General features: G+C 48.5%; 2 protein-coding genes across 2 annotated transcripts; both read right to left on the reverse strand.

Moving 5' to 3' along the window:
- Positions 1–3,647: 3,647 nt before the first annotated feature.
- Positions 3,648–7,673, reverse strand: LOC115576002 (keratin, type I cytoskeletal 13). Its single transcript, XM_030408461.1, has 7 exons — positions 7,217–7,673; positions 6,014–6,096; positions 5,750–5,906; positions 5,511–5,672; positions 5,182–5,307; positions 4,279–4,499; positions 3,648–3,834 (listed from the first exon to the last, which is right to left on the reverse strand). The coding sequence occupies exons 1-7, from the start codon at positions 7,637–7,639 to the stop codon at positions 3,744–3,746; spliced, it is 1,263 nt and encodes a 420-aa protein (XP_030264321.1). The 5' UTR covers positions 7,640–7,673; the 3' UTR covers positions 3,648–3,743.
- A 3,473-nt stretch (positions 7,674–11,146) lies between these two features.
- LOC115576004 (keratin, type I cytoskeletal 13-like) lies at positions 11,147–14,209 on the reverse strand. The gene is made up of 7 exons (XM_030408463.1): positions 13,778–14,209; positions 13,179–13,261; positions 12,928–13,084; positions 12,213–12,374; positions 11,787–11,912; positions 11,490–11,707; positions 11,147–11,305 (listed from the first exon to the last, which is right to left on the reverse strand). The coding sequence occupies exons 1-7, from the start codon at positions 14,177–14,179 to the stop codon at positions 11,224–11,226; spliced, it is 1,230 nt and encodes a 409-aa protein (XP_030264323.1). The 5' UTR covers positions 14,180–14,209; the 3' UTR covers positions 11,147–11,223.
- Between the last annotated feature and the right edge of the window lie 1,994 nt (positions 14,210–16,203).

Genomic DNA, 16,203 nt, shown 5'->3' on the forward strand with positions numbered 1-16,203 from the left:
TGTTTTTTTGTATCCTAATTACGTAACGCCGTTACATGTAGTCCGTTACTCCCCAAGCCTGGTGGTAACGATATAATTAAGAGTGAGTGTGTGTGTGTGTGTGTGTGTGTGTGTGTGTGTGTGTGTGTGTGTGTGTGTGTGTGAGAGAGAGAACGAGTCAGTCAGTTAGTGTAACGACTGTAAATGACCTTTAATGTGATAAATGTTTGTATTGTATTCTTTGAAGCCAGGTTATTATTTCATTAATTATATTATAATTGTGTGTGTGTGTGTGTGTGTGTGTGTGTGTGTGTGTGTTGGTAGTGTGCCTGCATGGTGCTCAGACTCTCTAACTGATGGTCCAAAGTGTTTATTACAGGAACCTTGTACACTCGAACACCTTCGGACACACAGTAAGAGCTTGTTCCCTTTATCAGCAGGTGCTCAGTGAATCATTTCATCACGTTCAGCAAAAACCATGCAGACACACTTCAAACACACACACACACACACACACACACACACACGATTCACAGGAACACAGATGTTCTCAGTTCACAGCGAGACGCTTTCAAAATAAAAGTCCTGCATTTAGCGTCTAATATGATTAATGAAATAATAACCTGGCTTCAAAGAATATCAGTTAACTAAATAAAAACAAGATGTTCTTATTAACAATTATCACATTAAAGGTCATTTACAGTCGTTACACTAACTGACTGACTCACACACACACACACACACACACACACACACACACACACACTTAATTATATCGTTATCACGAGAAAACAATCTTTGTTATCACGAGATAATGAGATAATAAGTCGTTATCACGAGACAACAGTGCATAAAAAAGAGAAAAATCCACGGCCGTTCTCGGCTTCCGTAGATAATTACTGCATTGTCTTTCAGCTGGTGATTAACTCAACCCGCTGATGCAATCTCATCTCTGAAACGACCATGTGGAGAGACACATCCTGTGGTTGATGTCTGTTTGAGAAGAGTCAAATCATCAACATGAAGCAGGCAGAGAAAACATCTAATGAGACAGCAGAAACTAAAACTGGGCTCAGAACTGACCAACTCATTATTACAGACTGGAAGGATAGAGGGAACCATCGTCTGCCAGGAGGACATGTGGTCGGAATAGGATCCTGACTGATCGTGATCGGCGATCACTTAAACGTTTGGTGAAATCAAATGGTAGAAAAACAGCAGTAGAACTTCAGGGTGATGTTTAATAGTGACAGTAAGATCATCTCCACACGCACAATGTGAAGAGAACTGAAGGGACTGAACAGCTGTGCAGACTTAAGAAAACCACTAATCGGGCTGATCAGAACAAAAGACTCCAGTGTGCTCGGGAGCAGAGAGACTGGACTCTGGATGGAAGAAGGTCCTGTGTTCTGATGAGTCCAGATTGACCCTGTTCCAGAGTGATGGAGCGTCAGGGTAAGAGGAGAGGCAGATGAAGTGATCACCCATCATGCCTTGTGCCTCCTGTACCAGCCTGTGGGGGCAGTGTTCTGATCTGGGGTTGATTCAGTCGGTCCGGTCCAGGTTCAGCAACATGATGCCAAAGAATCAGTCAGCTGACCACCTGAATGTACTGGATGAGCAGGTGTTTCCATCAGTGGGTCTGTTCTTCCCTGATGACACCTGAATATTCTAAGATAACACCAGCAGGATTCATCGGGCTCAGACTGGGACAGAGCGGTTCAGATTGGATCAGCCACAGAGTCCAGACCAGAACCCCACTGAGGATCTCTGGGATGTTCTGGAGAAGACTGTGCACTGGTCCGACTCTCCCATCATCAAATTAATTCAACATTGGACAGAAATAAATCTTGTGACACTGCAGAAGCTTATTGAAACACCACAGAGAGTGTGCGGTGTGATCACAGCTGAAGCAGTCCAACCAGGTATGAGAGCGACCTTGTTGTTTGTCGGGCAGCAGATGATGATGTGATGCGTCTTAACCAGCTGAGACAGAGAGAGACTGTGGCAGGTGGAACGAGAGTGTACAGGAAACACACTGCCTGCTGCTGTTGTGTTCTTCTCTTCATGTCTGAGACAGATTCTACAGACGACCATTAACTGTTTAAACCCCAACTGGGCGACTTTAAGACATGCAGAACAGCCACAGAGCCACTACTGCACTAATTATGAAAGAATATAGTCATATTTTAAATCAAATTAACAGCAGAAGCTGGGCTACAACATGTAAATACATGTTTATATGACCAAACACTACTCACATAAACAACTAAACATCAAACTTTGAAGTATTCAAATGAACCTTGTGGTTGCAGAGATATACTCATTTTATTATGTCTATGCAATTTTCGAGCGGAGGCCTTGAAAATTGGCTTAGAGGGTTAAAACTGTGGCGAGACGCTGAGATGATGAACGTAAGACTGTCCAGATGAGGCGACGCAGCACCAGTGTGGTCGTTCTGACAGGTCGACGCAGACGCTGACATAATAAAGACACACATCTGCTGTGTGCAGCCTGAAGCTTCAGGTCAATGCTGACTTAATAAATCCTGCATGTTTGTCCTTTAGTTTCTGGACTGAGCGTTACCATGTGACTCAGCAGTTATCATCCTGAGGTCGTCTGAAAAAGCTCTGTTAGATATTCCGGGTCAGGTTGAAGGTGAGGGTGGGAGAGGTTCTGCTGTCAGGCTCTGACCCGGTTTGATCTGTCGGCTGCTGACTGTATTTCATATTGAATGTTTTTCTTTTAGCTGCTCTTCAGTGTGAAGCACTTTGTAAAGGTAGTTTTGAAAAGTGTTATTTAAATAAAGTTGTTATTATTATAATCATATAAAGACAGTGAGCGCTCCGGTCGTGTCTGAGCTCGTCATGCAGGTGAGGTATCCAGAGAGCAACACATTCTGATTTTTGAATTTACTTAGGATAGATTGAATGATGACTAATTGTTTCTCCTCATGGGAGTTAAGGAGTGCAGACAGAGTGAGGCTCACAGCTCCAGGGGTCCTAAAGTAGTTTTTCAACTGGGTGACGGCAGGCCATCATAAAGTACTAAAACCTGAGGTTGACCCCCGCCGAATGGTGGGAGATGCCCAAAAGTTTATGTTCCCGTAGAGGGATGGGGAACCCATTTGGGTCATTTTGGGGACAAGACCTACAGTTGACCACAGCCAGGTCAGATGAGTTAGGGGAGAAGAGTAGGGAAACAGGTCAACTCCTCTTTTAGGCTATTGGATAATATGCCAAAATGACCAATTAGAAGAAGTGGGTGTTTACTGGAAAGGGGGCTCTAAAGGCCGGTGCAGGGGGAGAAACGGGGGGTGGCACTTGGAAAACCTCCTAAAAGCAAAGGCTGAGGTTTTGATGGGGCAGAGGGCAGAGCATTTTGGCATTGTTTTGTCCACAGATTTGATAATATCAGAACGTGGCCGCTTCTGATCCGGATTCAGGGCGCGAGATTCTGTTTTAATAAAGATTGCTTCATCATTCCACCCAGCCTTGCCTGCGCAGAATTATTTTATGAAACTACACAGGCTGTTCTGTTCTGTTGGGTTCTGATTCTTCAGTCATGGTTTAATGAAGAGTTATTGGGTCTCAGCAGGAAGCTGCAGCATGTAAGAGGTCAGAGGTCACACAGCCGGAGTGTCAGTGTGAATGAACACAGCACAGAAATAATGTCAGACTTGATTTTTATTGAAGAAACTCCCACAGACTCAGTTCACGCTCTACAGCCTCTGATTGGTCGGAGGTTCTCTGGTTTCCTGTCGTCTAGGAGCTGATCACTTTTCCGTTCTCGTCCACTTCCTGCACGATGGTCACCACCCGCCTGGTGGTGGTGGTGGTGGTTTGGGTGGTGGTGCTGTAGGAACACAGGACACAGAAGTTAACAGAACGTCTTTGTGTCTCTGTTCTGCCTGATGAGACTCAAACTGCTGCTGTTATTATTGTACAGATAAACCAGACGAGTCGCGTTCAGAAACATGAAGCAGCGTTTGACTCCTTCCACACACTCACATGTATATTTGATGAACGACGTGATATTCTCAGTATATGTGAATGTGTGCTTGTTCTGTGACCTGGTTAACATTATACCTGCTAAACATCAGCACGCTGTCACTGTGACGTGTTAGCATGCTGCTGTTAGCATGTAGCTCACAGTACAGCTGCACAGAGCTGCTAGCGTGGCTGCAGACGTGATAATGGCGTCAGAACGATGGAGCGGTGTGATCGCTGACAGTTTGCGAGTGTTTGTCCACTTTACACAACATGTAGGAACGAGTGTTGAACTGTTGGGTCCACTCACGTGTCCAGGTTTCCGTCCAGCAGCCGTCTGTACTCGGCGATCTCCAGCTCCAGTCTGGTCTTGATGTCCAGCAGTTCTGAGTACAGGCCCCTCTGGTTCTCCAGGTTGGCCCTCAGCTGGGCCAGCTGCTCCTCCAGAGACACCACCTGCCTCTGGTAACCTGCCAGCATGGCGCTGTAGCGGCTCTTGGTCTCAGCCAGAGTTCCCTCCAGAGCTCCTCTCTGCTCAGGAGGAAGATGGAGGACGGTCAGGTCAGCGGCGTTCAACAGTGACGCTCACTGTGACTTCACATAAACACTTTACTGACAACTCAAATGCTTCATGTTCACGTTCATATGGAGACTCAGTTCTGCCAGAATAGACAAAAGTGAAGATCTGAGATCCTTCATCAAAGTCCTGACCCAGTAACAAAGTTCTGACCCAGTAACAAAGTCCTGACCCAGTAACAAAGTCCTGCAGTTTAAATGTTCATCAGTTTGTTCTGGTCTCCTGACAGCAGAGGGCGTCAGTGAGTCAGCTGAGAACAACAGGAAGCAGCTGGTTTAAAGCTGAAAGACTCTGATCATCAATACCTGATCATCAATAACTGATCATCAATACCTGATCATCAATAACTTATCATCAATACCTGATCATCAATACCTGATCATCAATAACTGACAGACGTCAAATTAACTAACAACTAACAATTTTTCTGTCAGGAAACTAGAATGATGATAATTTTAGTCAAAGTGTAAATCAATGAAAGCTTCAGTCACGTCATCAATAAACAGATTTGTAGAGTTTGATGTTGATCTCTAACAACACCGTGACTTCATGTGGACTCTGAAGAACGGAGCAGAAGCTGGTTCTGAGCCCGTTTTCAGCTCCAGTCAGAACATGTGTTGGCCCGGTGCTGGTCACCTCGCTGACTGCAGCCTGCAGCTGGATCTCCAGGCTCTGGTAGGTGCGTCTGATCTCTGAGATGGAGGACCGGGACGTCTCCAGGGTCTCAGTTCTCACCGCCACCTCTTTGTTCAGCTCGGCCGACTGTGGAGCACAAATCAATACTGTCATTGATCACATATCAGGACATTCACCTTCAGTCTCAGAGGACAAAACGACAAACGAAACAGAAGTGACAGGAGACAAAGTGGTGTCAGTGTGTAGTGGAGCTGGTTCTGGTTCTGGTTCTGGACCGCCAGGCCAGCAGTCACCACGTTAGAGCACGAAGCAGGACTTTGTGGTCTCACCTTGGCCTGGAACCAGGACTCCAGTTCTTTGCGGTTCTTGTTGCTGACGGTCTCGTAGTGTTCTCTGATTCCGGCCATGACGACGGACAGGTCCTGCTGAGGAGCGGCGTCCACCTCCACGTTCACCTGGCCTCCCATCTGGGCCCTGAGAGCCAGCAGGTCCTGCAGGGAGAGCCCGGTTACACCTGTGTCTTTCTGTGTTTTCATTTCTGTTGCTCTCTGCGTGGTGTTGCTCTCACCTCCTCATGGTTCTTCTTGAGGTGGAACAGCTCCTCCTTCAGACTCTCCACCTGCATCTCCAGGTCGGATCTCGCCAGAGTCAGCTCGTCCAGAACCCTCCTCAGCCCGCCGATGTCGGCCTCCACCGACTGACGCATGGTCAGCTCGTTCTCGAACCTGAAGAACACCACCATGAGTTCAGGAAGCTCACCTGAGCGAAGAGACTAGAACAAAGTGCTCGCAGAAAGACCCATGTAATCAGATTACTGTAGCCTCACACTCACTTGACTCTGAAGTCGTCGCTGGCCAGCTTGGCGTTGTCGATGGAGAGGATGATGGCGGCGTTTCCACGAGTAGCTACTCTGATCTGAGCAGGAAGGAAGAGAAACACTGTGAGAGCGAGTCGGCTGGAAGGTTCAGTTTAAACATGTTCAACAGCCTGTGGAGCGCCGCTGCCACCAGGTGGAGCTCTGTGACCACCAGGTGGAGCTCTGTGACCACCAGGTGGAGCTCTGTGACCACCAGGTGGAGCTCTGTGACCACCAGGTGGAGCTCTGTGACCACCAGGTGGAGCTCTGTGACCACCAGGTGGAGCTCTGCTGCCACCAGGTGGAGCTCTGTGACAACCAGGTGGAGCTCTGTGACCACCAGGTGGAGCTCTGCTGCCACCAGGTGGAGCTCTGTGACCACCAGGTGGAGCTCTGTGACCACCAGGTGGAGCTCTGCTGCCACCAGGTGGAGCTCTGCTGCCACCAGGTGGAGCTCTGCTGCCACCAGGTGGAGCTCTGCTGCCACCAGGTGGAGCTCTGTGACCACCAGGTGGAGCTCTGTGACCACCATGTGGAGCTCTGCTGCCACCAGGTGGAGCGCCGCTGCCACCAGGTGGAGCGCCGCTGCCACCAGGTGGAGCGCCGCTGCCACCAGGTGGGTAGGGTTTGGTGTAGGGTGGTCACCAGGTGTCTCTACTCTACACTCAGGTGTTGTTACCTGTCCTCATCACACTCAGGTGTTGTTACCTGTCCTCATCACACTCAGGTGTTGGTACCTGTCCTCATCACACTCAGGTGTTGGTACCTGTCCTCATCACACTCAGGTGTTGTTACCTGTCCTCATCACTCTCAGGTGTTGGTACCTGTCCTCATCACACTCAGGTGTTGTTACCTGTCCTCATCACTCTCAGGTGTTGTTACCTGTCCTCATCACACTCAGGTGTTGTTACCTGTCCTCATCACACTCAGGTGTTGGTACCTGTCCTCATCACACTCAGGTGTTGTTACCTGTCCTCATCACTCTCAGGTGTTCTTACCTGTCCTCATCACACTCAGGTGTTGTTGCCTGTCCTCAGGTGTCTCTACTCTACACTCAGGTGTTTAACCTTCTGTTGTACAGGTGAACTGAACATTGAACTGTGTGATGCTGACGCCGCCTGCAGAGCTCTGCTGCCGGACAGACTGAACTCTGGGTAAAGTCAGGTGACATGGTCTCACCTGGTCCTGCATGTCGATGATACGGACGCTGAAGCCACAGAAGTCGTGAGCCTGAGGTGCGGTCTTGGCTTCCAGGAACTGTCTGATCTTCAGCTCCAGGTCTCCGTTGGCCTTCTCCAGGCTGCGCACCTTCTCCAGGTAGGAGGCCAGGCGGTCGTTCAGGTTCTGCATGGTGGCCTTCTCGCTGGCAGAGACGTCGATGGCGTCAGACAGGTTGAAGCCGCCACCGGCTCCGGCTCCGGCGGCGGAGGAGGTGAAGGAGGCCTTGGAGACTCGGACTCCGGACCCTCCGGCTCCTCCGTACACGCTGCCGGCTCCAAAGCTGCCGACCCGGCGGGAGGAGGAGGACGCGGAGGAGCCCATCATGACGGAGCTCCTCATGGGGGAGGAGGTGTAGCTGCTGCTGGTGGAGAAGGAAGTCATGGCTGAGGGTCGGCTGGTCGTCGGCTCTGAGCGGAGAGTGAAGAGCTGCTGGGACGTCGCCTCCTTTTATGCCTCAGAAAGAGGCCGGGGGAGAGAGAGGGGGCTGGTCAGTCAGGTCCAATACCAAACATGCCGGGGCAGTCGCAGCGTGGCCCGGGGCCCGCAGAGCAAACCGGTCTGAGCCAAAGAGGCGAGGTCCAGCAGGTCGGGTGGGTTTTCAGAGGAGCTCTCACTATCTGTCTGTCCATCAGGGGAGGCTCCGGGGCCTCGGGGGGATATCTGTGGCGGGCCTGCAGCTGTTTGAGCAGCCTGATGATCCGGTCCTGAGCCCACACGGGCCCCCGAGGACCAAACAGGCTTCATGTCATGTGTTGTCCTTCCGCCCGCGGTGTGTTTGACTGAACATCATGTTCTCATCACTCCGTGTTGTTTCAAGACTAATAATCATCTCAGTGTTACTTTTTTACACTGTGATCATGTGATCAGTAATTCTTCCTCTTGTTTAACGTGTTGAAGTGATGCAGAGGTAGAAACTGTCCACAGGTACCAAAGACAGGTGAAGGTCCAAACACGTACCTGAACATGTCTTACTCGTTGTTCTCCTGAACGTCTCGGTCTGTTTGTTTGTTCACCGTGAAGACCTCAAACTGTACACAAGTGTCTGAGACAGACGAGTTCCTCACTGATCAAACGTACGGAGTGTCCTTTAAGTTTACTCGATGTTCTGCATCTTCATACTTCCACTACAAAGCTTTAGTTACTAGTTACTTTACAGATTACATCCGAGCCACAGCAGCACATTTTTAAATTCATGTGTTATCGATGCTGAAGAAGACGAAGGATGAGGATGATGTAACCGGCCTGGTGTTCAGGAAGTCCAGCCTCCAGTGATCAGCTGTCTGACTCAAAACAACTCGAACCTACATCGACACGTTCAGAGACGTCTCCCGTCGCTGCGGGTCGCAGCAGCAGCTCAGACCCAGTTTAAACGGGTCATCAGAACTGAGACTGCGCCGGCCTGAGAGGTCGTCTGGAGCGCGTGAACGGTTCAGCTGATGTTTCACATTTTATAACAGGCGTGTTGCTCCACAGTTAATTATCATATGTTCAACACACACACACACACACACACACACACACACACACACACACACACTCACACACACACACACTCACACTCACACACACACACACACACTCACACACACACACACACACACACACTCACACTCACACACACACACACACTCACACACACACACACACACACACACTTCTTCATGTTCTGCTTGATGATGTTAACTTGTGTTTTTATCTTTCTCACCTTCAGCTGTTCACCGACTCTTTCTGTCGGTGAACAGCTGAAGGATTAACGAGCAGGATGGAGCCTCACCTTACTGACCTGTTCCTGGACCTGTTCCTGGACCTGTTCCTGGACCTGTTCCTGGTCTGGTTCCTGGACCTGTTCCTGGACCTGTTCCTGGTCTGGTTCCTGTCCCTCTGGGCAGTTGGACCTTAAACCCCTCACAGCTGTCTGGTCAGTTCACAGAGACATTGTGAGGCGTGATTTCACAACAGGAGAGAAACAATGAAAAACTAAATATATATCATCTGGATGACTTCACGCTCGATCTCTGACTTGTTATCGAAGATGATCCAACATTAAAGAGTATTTAATATCATGAGCTGTATTAAAGAGTTTGATTGGATCAGACACTGAGCCCACAGCAGCAAAGTACTGAAGAATCTCACATCAGAACTTCACTCAGTAACTTTCACTCCACTCTTCAGTCCAGTCGGACCGGCTCGCTGACCTGTGAGACCCAGACCAGCTCAGACAGACAGAACACAGATGACAGGACCGGTTCTGTTCAGATTCATGTTAACTGGGTTTCTTCCATGACTAAGAAGAGACGTTGGTGTTAAAATCTAAAGAGCCGACAGAGAAAACATGTCGACTGCAGCTCAGCTCGACTGTATCGTGTCTTTGTTGGTTCACAGCAGAACTGTGGTTGTTTCACATTAACGGTTCTGACCTGTGACACAGTTGGTACCGAGCCTGTTCGGCTGCTGTGTGTCGGTTTGTTAACTCTAGTGAAACTCTGAATAGTTCAGTGAACAATAATAAATGATATGTTATATTTTTATTTGCCATCAAACTGAAGGAGACTGAGGCACTGCAGGATTCAGCTGTTTGTCTCCATCTGGTGGTGAAAAGCTGCCATGCTTTTATTTTGACAGTAGAAGGAAGTGTCCAACAGGAAGTCCCTTCACTCACACGTTTCTCTTCGAGCTTTCAATAAAATATTTGTTGTTGTTTATGTGATGCAGATCACAGTTTGTATGAAGGACCTGATCTGAGGTCTGTTTACTTCTTCATTATCTTACACTTTGTAAAGCACGCCGTCATCTCCAGCTCTGATTTACAGTAGATTCATAAACTTTCTTATTTTAAAACAGAGTTGCAGCATTCTGCTGAACAACTGAAGCAGCTGAGACTTGATTTAAAACAGAGAAACAACCACAGAAACATCAGATGTCTCCATCAGCTCGTCTGCTGTGATCTCAGTCTGCAGGAGAGACACATCACAACTGATCTCAGACCAGATTTACACCTTGATTAACATGAAAGCATCAAGTAGCTCTGCTGAGCTAACAGTGTTAGCATCAGGCAGCTCTGCTGAGCTAACAGTGTTAGCATCAAGTACCTCTGCTGAGCTAACAGTGTTAGCATCAGGTAGCTCTGCTGAGCTAACAGTGTTAGCATCAGGTAGCTCTGCTGAGCTAACAGTGTTAGCATCAAGTACCTCTGCTTGAGCTAACAGTGTTAGCATCAGGTAGCTCTGCTGAGCAAACAGTGTTAGCATCAGGTACCTCTGCTGAGCTAACAGTGTTAGCATCAAGTAGCTCTGCTGAGCTAATACTGTTAGCATCAGGCAGCTCTGCTGAGCTAACAGTGTTAGCATCAGGCAGCTCTGCTGAGCTAACAGTGTTAGCATCAAGTACCTCTGCTGAGCTAACAGTGTTAGCATCAGGTAGCTCTGCTGAGCTAACAGTGTTAGCATCAAGTACCTCTGCTTGAGCTAACAGTGTTAGCATCAAGTACCTCTGCTGAGCAAACAGTGTTAGCATCAGGCAGCTCTGCTGAGCTAACAGTGTTAGCATCAGGTAGCTCTGCTGAGCTAACAGTGTTAGCATCAAGTAGCTCTGCTGAGCTAACAGTGTTAGCATCAGGTAGCTCTGCTGAGCTAACAGTGTTAGCATCAAGTAGCTCTGCTGAGCTAACAGTGTTAGCATCAGGCAGCTCTGCTGAGCTAACAGTGTTAGCATCAGGTAGCTCCGCTGAGCTAACAGTGTTAGCGTTCTTAGTATGTGAACAGCTACTTGGCATTGAACAGATTTCTGATCTTATTCAGTTAATAATAATAATAATAATAATAATAATTATGATAATGATATTTTCACCAGAGTAAAACACACACACACACACACACACACACAGACGTGTTTCAGTTCGTCAGATTTTATTGGTGTTGTTCTGAGAACGGTCTGCAGCGTGTTGACGTGGTCGTGTCTCACTGAGTCTAGTCAGTCTCAGCGTCGTCTCCCTCGACGATCTCTTTGGTGATGATCAGAACTTTACTTGTTGTGGACGAGGAAGTCGGCCTGCAGCAAAACACACAACCGTCTGTTAGCTTTCATCACGCTGATCAAGAAGCTGACAGTTTCTGACTGTGAGGAACTCAAATAAATATTTCATGAACTATTGACACTCAAACACAAACATAAACGCCTCTGTGTTTAAACTCTGGTACTTTTGATAATTCCCGGTCTGGACCGGTCCACTCACATGATCTCTCCGTCCATCAGCCTCCTGTACTCGGCGATCTCCATCTCCAGCCTGGTCTTGGTGTCCAGCAGCATCTGGTACTCCTGGCTCTGACGCTCCAGGTCCAGTCTCAGCTGAGACAGCTGGTCCTCCAGCATGGACACCTGCCTCTGGTAACCTGCTAGCATGCTAGCATAGCGGCTCTGCGTGTCAGCGAGGGTTCCTTCCAGAGAAGCTTTCTGCAGAGGAGCAGAAACCGTGTGAGGAGGCTGACAGACTGTTGATTCACATCCTGACTAAGACGTGTTTGAAACCCACCATGCTGAGCTGCGCCTGGAGTTCGATCTCTAGACTCTGCAGCGAGCGTTTGACCTCAGTGACCTCGGAGCGGGACATCTGCAGAGTCTCGGTGCTGGAGGCGACCTCCTTGTTGAGAGTTTCAGACTGCAAAACAACAAAGACACAAAGCAGAAGTCAGAAATCACGTCTGAGAGAGACGTTTGTTTTACATCAACGCGTATGCTGATGACGCTCTGCTGGTGGTCACTGGACTCGTCGGCCAGGATGATGTCATGTGTGAGAAATGATACATTCTAGACAAACTGAGATTCAGATTCTGATGATTGTGCTGAAGTGTTCTCTGCACACAGAGTCAGATGAGTCCTGGGTCACTCTAACTTCTCAGTTATGAATTAGAAAATGATGGAGTTCTTACAAAGACATCGAGCAGTTTGTGTCACTCACCTTGGACTGGAACCAGGACTCCAGTTCTTTGCGGTTCTTGTTGCTGACGGTCTCGTAGTGTTCTCTGATTCCGGCCATGACGACGGACAGGTCCTGCTGAGGTGCGGCGTCCACCTCCACGTTCACCTGGCCTCCCATCTGGGACCTGAGAGCCAGCAGGTCCTGCAGGACGACATTTCAGATCCAAGTCAATAAACACGAAGACGAGTCGGTTAACAGACACAAGTTCTTTTTCTCTTTCTCAACAGATTTGGAGTTGAGTGTGATTTACAGACGGTCCAGTCTGAAGCTGGAGCTGAGATGTTTGGGACTTTATGTAAACTGAATGAGTAATCTGCTCTGCAGGAGGACGAGGGCCGCTGGGAAAGATTCATTTGAGTTTTGAGTTTTGATTTGTTTGTTGGTATTTGTATAAAGTACTCGTGTCTAATCGTCTTCTGTACATTTCGAGACACTGAAGACGTTCAGCAGCTGGACGTCGACCGTCTGCACGCTGTGAAACTTTCTGACATTTGGCTGAAAAGTTTCCAAACGCAGATATTTGTCTCTTGTTTCCACCAGGTGAAAGTCTCTGAAGTTAATTTCTTTTTGTGACTAAATGAAAAGTTTCTTCTTGAACACTCTGACAGCTGATCAATCAGTACAAGATGTCATTGATTGAAACATTTTATAGAAGCTAAATTGAACCAGAGGTAGTTTGCGGTTTCATGCCCACCTCCTCGTGGTTCCTCTTGAGGTAGATGAGTTCCTCCCTCAGAGATTCGATCTGCATCTCCAGGTCCGATCTGTTCAGAGTCAGCTCGTCCAGAACCCTCTTCAGCCCGGCGATGTCGCCCTCCACCGACTGGCGCATGGCCAGCTCGTTCTCGTACCTGCACACAGGGACGATCACAGCGGTTGATATGTTTAGTTTGCAGTCTGAACCGCGTCAAGCTTCATGTGAACGTTCAGCGTCGCTCGACTTACTTGACCTTGAAGTCGTCAGCGGCCAGCTTGGCGTTATCGATGGCCAGGTAGAGGGAGCCGTTTGTACTGGTGGCCAGTTGGATCTGAAACACAACAGGAGGTCAGATTTATGCTGGATGTGTTTTATTTTCGAAATGTTCTGAGACTGGAAGACATTTGAAATGTTAAAGTCAGAGACAGACAGACAGACAGACAGACAGACGGGCGTGGCTGCAGGCTGCAGGAGCTCTGTGAGGCAGCTGCAGCATTTATTCAAAGCTATTCAAATATTCATCAAACTCCCGTCTTTGTTTCACGGCCTTCTGTTCTTCTGTTCCTTTACATCATGCAAATGGTGTGTGTGTGTCGTCTGTGTGTGTTCAGGGTGTGGCTGCACCTGCATCTCTCTGCAGGAAACAGCCAATCACGTCTCTGTGCCGGGCGGACTGAACACCTGAGAGCAGCCGCCGGGCTTTCATGACAGTCAGGATGAAACTTAGTGCCAAAGTATTTTCATTTCCAAACATGAAACACAGTCTGTCTTCAGTTTCACCTGCTCTCACACCTCGCCCTCTCTTTTGTCTCTCTGACCTCATCACAGAATCAGAACCTGGACTCACCTGGTCCTGCATGTCGCTGATGACCACCTTGAATGCGGCGCAGTCGTGGCCCTCAGGTTGGGTCTTCTTCTCCAGGAACTGTCTGATCTTCAGCTCCAGCTCGCCGTTGGCTGCTTCCAGCTTGCGCACCTTCTCCAGGTAGGCGGCCAGACGGTCGTTCAGGTTCTGCATGGCTGCTTTCTTGCTGCCGGAGATGTCGTTGGCGTTGTCCACGGCGTCGGCCAGGTTGAAGCCAGCGCCGCCGGCAGAGAACCCTGCCCCGGCTGACGAGAAGCTTCTGGGAGCGCTCACGCTGGAGATGCGGACCCCAGAGCCTCCGGCGCCGGCGTACATGCTGGGGGCCCTCATGCTGCCCAGACGGGTTCCGCTGGAGAAGGTGGTGGAGCGAGCGTAAGAAGACATGGTGGAGGAGTCTGCCTGCTCTGGATGGAGAGGAGAGAATGAAGCGGAGGTCCGACCCAGCTGCTTTTATCCCGGATGAAGGTGAGGGAGGGGTGGAGGGTCCGGGCCTCGCTGCTGCCTCGGGCGCAGACATGTGACCCACTGACGAATCACAACAGGAATGTGAAGTGTACGCCTGTTGCACAATGACACGACATCGTGACCCTCTCTGTCTGTTTGTGTTTCTATCTGCAGACGTCTCCCAGGTGACTCAATCACCCGGATCGTTCAGGTGAATCAGCTCCTCTCAGATCCGACCTGCTGATTCTCTCTGCTGATCAGATTCTGGCTCAACTTTAAATAAAGAGACCCTCGACCCTCCTGCTCACACCTGGAATCCTGTCTGCATGTTCCAACCTGTCACACACACACACACACACACACACACTCCCCTGTCTTCTCTTATTGTGCAAACAGTGGGATCCTTTGTTCCGCTCTCAGCTCGGCTCTGTTTGCTCTGACGGATGTTTTGTGTAAATTTTGGTGGCAGAGGAGGAAAAAACGAAAAACATGAACATAAAACAGAATCACACAGATTCTAACAAGACGACAGTTTTGTTGAGATGTTCACGAGCTCAAGTGTAGACGTGGGTTTTGTTGTAAAACATATATAATAAATATAACACACGACTGTGAGGTTACAAATATCAGACATCTCCAAGTTATATCCTGTATGATGAGACAGACAAACTAAATGTGTAGCTGCAGATTTGTCTTCAGTGTTAAACCTCCTTCACGTTCTCCTCCATCGTCTCGTCACGTGATCTGACGCTGCAGGTTGTTGATCGTGTAAACGGAGAGAATCTGACAAGTTGCTGTAATTTTACAGGCAGTCTGACGTATTTTAACATTAACGTTTGATTTAATGATGCGTGTTCCACGTTAGACGAGTGTCTCCAAGATGTGTGCTGATATTTCTGAGTTAATTTACACGTTAGCGATTACGTGTTGGATTGTAATGTTAGCCGTTAGCTGTTATTAAACCTGTTGGTTAACTTGAAAAATGGCTCCAGCGTCCAGATTAAACCATCGTCCATCAGGAAACAGTGAAATGATCGTTATTGTCTTTATTGGTACGACTCTCACCTCGTCTGAGCCTCCACACCTGGAGTGTGATGTCAGAGGAAAATGGCTGCCATGTGAATGCAGTCTACCTGAGGATGTACCATTAAACCTTGACAGTGTTGGATGTGCTGCTCCTGACCAGATCCTCCGAGTTAGAGGCCCACAGAACCGGACGTGTGCTAACCGAGCCGGCTAACTTCAGTGGGTATACAGTAATGTACCGGTGTGGCCCGTCTGGACTTTCCAAAGGTTGTTGAATTCTGACGAGTCGTGTCTCGTGTATCCACCATTTTACAGCTGCTTCCTTCACAATGTTAACATCTTCTACTTCTGGGCCGAGTGCATCACCTGAAGTCTGGAGCTCCTCCGACTGGGTCGGGTCTATCGATCCAGACCCAAACACACAGTATAGCTCAGTACTTCCACACCTGTCCACATACTTTAGTCCACAAAACAAACCTGATATCATTCGTTTTTGAAACGAGCAGGACTGAAACCTGTCTGTGTTTTAATGTGGAGTGAAGAAGAATCAAGCTTCGTTTGTTCGGACTTCGAACAAACACGTCTGTGCTGATCGTGTTGTTATCTGAGCGCTTTAATCACAGCGCTGATGTTCTGAAGGGTTTCCTGATAAACAGCAGCTCAGATCCTCAGACCACGGTTTGAACAGATCAGATTTGTCTTTTTCTCCATCGACGGTGATGTCGTGTTGCTCTCTTGTGACAAATGTACGTTTTGTAAGTCGCTTTGGACAAAAGTGTCCTAATGTCCTAAATGTAAAGAAAACATAATAAAGTCGAGATGAAATGAAGAATTCCTTTGTATCTCTGACACTCTGAGCCCAGGACTCAGCCCGCCTTCAGGTTGCCTTCAGGTGACCTACCTGTCGGAACACGTCACCTCATCAGAAACGGACCACA

Source organism: Sparus aurata, chromosome 23 (assembly GCF_900880675.1).
Source record: "Sparus aurata chromosome 23, fSpaAur1.1, whole genome shotgun sequence".
Taxonomy (NCBI): Eukaryota; Metazoa; Chordata; class Actinopteri; order Spariformes; family Sparidae; genus Sparus; species Sparus aurata.